A 3,865-nucleotide genomic window follows, 5' to 3' on the forward strand; every position below is an offset into this window, starting at 1 on the left:
ACATTGCACTCTACCTTCCCCAGCTCCACCTGTATAGATCTGCTAGGGGTTATTTTATATGCTATTTGTGCAGCAGCGGTATGTCTTAAATACTCACAGCACCATATCGGCTCATGTATTGGCAGTAACAAGTTCCTGTACTTGCTTGCAGCAGCAATAACCAACAGCAGCGTAGCAGATCTATTCTGCCAAGACCAAATACATTAACAACACACACACATATATATATATTGGACAGATATGTCCCTCTTTGGTAGGAACGTCTAGGAACTATCCATCACCATTAATTTGAAGGGGATTTTATTTTGAAGACGTACCGGAAGTCCTTCCTTCATAACTTCCGTTTACAGATTGTCCTCTTAGCGTAGCTCACAACAGCGCGCTTCAGCACCGGATTGCGGTTGATTTCAGCGTGAAATAATGGATAACCCTCAGCAGTTCAGTTACATGGGCGCTCCGCCGCCTCCCTTCAATGATCCCGCGGGTTTAGATGGCGCTGTTTATGCAGGAGGAGGTGCGGGACCAGCGCCGATGCCTCCTCCACCTCCGCCTGCAGCGGGACACACGTGGAACACGTATCCGCATCCACCACCGGCGGTGCAGCATCACTGGCCCCCGTTCCCACCCTTCGACCCGAGCAGACCACCTCCGGGGAGCTTTGAACCTCCCCAGCACAGCGAGAACCCGCCTCCGTCCTGGTCCCAGAACCAGTGGCGTCCTCCAGAGCATCACTTCACGAGACAAGTCCCACCAAATCAGCATCAGTTTCCAGATGCAGCACCTCCATCGTATCAGTCCAGCGCCAGACTGGAGCTTTACACCTCCAACCGGCAAAATTACCCATTTAACAGCCAGTCTATGAACAGACCCTGGCTGGATGGCCAACGAAACCAGAGTAAAACCATCTCAATAACAGCTTCCGATGAAGAATCCATGCAGAGATTGAGAGATGAGCAGTGGATTCGGAGTTTCTTGCTTAAAAGAAGAAATAAATCCACTGAACCAAAGCACACCGAGTCCAAAGCGTCCATCTCTCAGTTCAGAGAGAAGCTGTATGGGACTGTTCAGATGCTGTCTGAGTTAAATATCGTGTGTCGGATGCTAAAGGATCATTTGGAGAATGAGGATGTTTGGACGGAGAGCCTCTCAAAAGCGACCGAGCTGAAGAACAGCATCCAGGAGAGCCTGACGGATCTGAAGGACCCGGACTGTGTCGGCGGCATCAAGAGGAAACTACTGCTGATAAATAAGAAGAGAGCAAGGATGCGGAGACGAAAGATGGAGCAAAAGGAGGAAAAGCAGGAGCAGGAGGCTAGACGTGCTGAACGAGAGGCGGAGGTTGATAAATGGCAGATGAAACGCATTCAAGAAGTGGAGGAGAAGAACAGAGTGAGGAAAACTTACAGCTTTCAATAGGGGGCGCCACTCACTCAGTTTTGCCACCAGTGGTTCAATCCTGTTATCCATTGTTCTTTAATCATATATTTCTTATAATGTCCCATAAAATATTATATTTATAAATATTACTTAATATTCTACTGTATTATTGTTATTATTAATTATACTATATAATTTTGTAATATTATACTATATTATTTACATGTTTTTGTAAGTAATATGTAACTTTATTAATATTAATTAATATTCTACTATATGTGACCCTGGACCACAAAACCAGTCATAAGGGTCAATTTTTTGAAATTGAGATTTATACATCATCTGAAAGCTGAATAAATAAGCTTTGCATTGATGTATGGTTTGTTAGGATAGGACAATATTTGATACAACTATTTGAAAATCTGGAATCTGAGGGTGCAAAAAAATCTAAATATTGAGAAAATCCTGTACTTGCTTGCAGCAGCAATAACCAACAGCAGCGTAGCAGATCTATTCTGCCAAGACCAAATACATTAACATTGTCATATCCATTACCATGATAAAATCTTCAGAGAGTTCTCATGATATAAATATTTATAGAGAGAGAGAGAATATATTATAGTGTAAGTTTGAGAGTATGCATTTAAATGTCCAGCAATGTCTGATCTAAATGTTTTGTTGCTGTTCAGGAGAAAGAGTTGAAGCTGGCCGCTGATGCTGTTCTCTCAGAGGTCAGAAAGAAACAAGCCGATGCCAAGAGAATGCTGGACATCCTCAAATCACTGGAAAAACTCAGAAAACTCAGGAAAGAGGCTGCAGCCAGGAAGGGTAAAACATAAAAATATGATTTGTGACCCTGGACCACAAAACCAGTCATAAGGCTCAATTTTTTTTAAATGTATACATCATCTGAATAAATAAGCTTTCCATTGATGCATGGTTTGTTATGATAGGACAATATTTGGCCGAGATACAACTATTTGAAAATCTGGAATCTTGCGGGTGCAAAAAAAATCAAAATACTGAGAAAATCGCCTTAAAATTGTCCAAATGAAGTTCTTAGCAATGCATATTACTAATCAAAAATAAGACCGTTTTGTGCTTGAGCGCCACCAAGTCGTGTTTTACTGTAACTTCAGCAGCTCCAGGCACGTGAACAAAAGCACCAATCTCATTGGTCGGCCAGTTTTTAACGCGGCGCGTCAAACCAAAAAAACGAGCCCGAGGCGTTTTAAAAAAAATTACGCTTTTACGCCTCGCGTTTTGCTCGTCGGTGTGCACACTCACATTGGCGCCCTTTGTTTAGTCGCGAGGCGTTAAACGTCGGCGATTATCGCGCGCGATATTCGTCCCGGTGTGAACAAGCCTTAAGACTGGTTTTGTAATCCAGGGTCACATTTTGTTTGCATGATTTAATGTAAAAAAATGTCCCTAAGAAATTGATCTGACACTTTATGGTTTGTATAACGTTATTCTTCACACCTTTTGAAGAAATCAGTCTACAAACGGCTTATTTATAGTTGTTTCTATATATTAAACTGGGATATAAAAAAATAATTTCAAGAAATTGAATTTCTTCATCATTTTCAGAAATTCATTTAGCCTAATTACTTCACCTATAAGGCTCAATTTCCATTCATTTTTCCAATTTTAACAGGCATGTTTCCAGGAAAGGAGAGCGATGAGAGATTTGAGGGTCACTTGGAGCGGTTGAGGAGTCTGATCCGTAAGCGCACGGCTGTGTATGCGACAGAGGAGAAAGCTCTGAGAGTCATGCTGGAGGGTGAGCAGGAGGAGGAGCGCAAACGAGACCGCGAGAAGCGACTGAAGAAAGAAAAAGAGAAGCTGTTGCAGAAGAAACGAGAGGTGGACACAATGCTGTTTGGAGGTAATTTTACACACACATCTATATCTATATTTTTTAGTGATGCACTGTTCAATCATTAGACTTGTTTTCCTAAAGACACAAGTTGGCAGTATAGTCATTTCTGAGTCCCTGTACTATTTGAGGATGTGCTTCACTGTTTCTTCAGATACGTCCTGAAATAGTACTGAATAAACCTACTGTTGATCTTTTTGTGCAGTGGGATTTATGTGGCACTTGTTGCCCTATTATAGATTCATATCAAATAAAATGTGCATTTGTTCAGTTGCATGCATGTAAACTCTATTCCTTTCTTTTTCTTTAGCTGAATTGCCACCTGATCACCCTCTTCAGCCGTTCCTAGATTACTACACACAGGCAGAGCGCTCCCTTCCTGCTCTTATTCAAATAAGGTCTATTTTCAAATCAGAAGTAAACTCTAAAAATAACTATATGAGTAAATGTGACATAACTCAAAGAATGTGAATCTCCCCTGACAGAAGAGAGTGGGATCAGTTCCTGGTTTCTGACAAACACCCTGACGGTACATCAGTTCCTCAGGGCTGGGTTCTGCCCGACCAACCAGCCGACGACATCTGGGCCACAGCCCTGGAGAAATGATGC

General features: G+C 42.2%; 1 protein-coding gene across 1 annotated transcript in view; it reads left to right on the forward strand.

Moving 5' to 3' along the window:
* The first annotated feature begins 292 nt into the window (after positions 1–292).
* Positions 293–3,865, forward strand: part of pdcd7 (programmed cell death 7) — a 4,623-nt gene continuing 1,050 nt past the window's right edge. Inside the window, exons 1-5 of the mRNA XM_016545820.1 lie at positions 293–1,389; positions 2,067–2,205; positions 3,035–3,265; positions 3,567–3,654; positions 3,742–3,865. The exon at positions 3,742–3,865 is cut by the window's right edge and continues 1 nt beyond it. Coding sequence (XP_016401306.1) covers positions 421–1,389; positions 2,067–2,205; positions 3,035–3,265; positions 3,567–3,654; positions 3,742–3,862 — 1,548 coding nt within the window. The 5' untranslated portion in view covers positions 293–420 and the 3' untranslated portion in view covers positions 3,863–3,865. The remainder of the gene's footprint in view (positions 1,390–2,066; positions 2,206–3,034; positions 3,266–3,566; positions 3,655–3,741) is intronic.

The sequence above is a fragment of the Sinocyclocheilus rhinocerous genome, unplaced genomic scaffold, assembly GCF_001515625.1.
Source record: "Sinocyclocheilus rhinocerous isolate Xijiao unplaced genomic scaffold, SAMN03320098_v1.1 scaffold760, whole genome shotgun sequence".
Taxonomy (NCBI): domain Eukaryota; kingdom Metazoa; phylum Chordata; class Actinopteri; order Cypriniformes; family Cyprinidae; genus Sinocyclocheilus; species Sinocyclocheilus rhinocerous.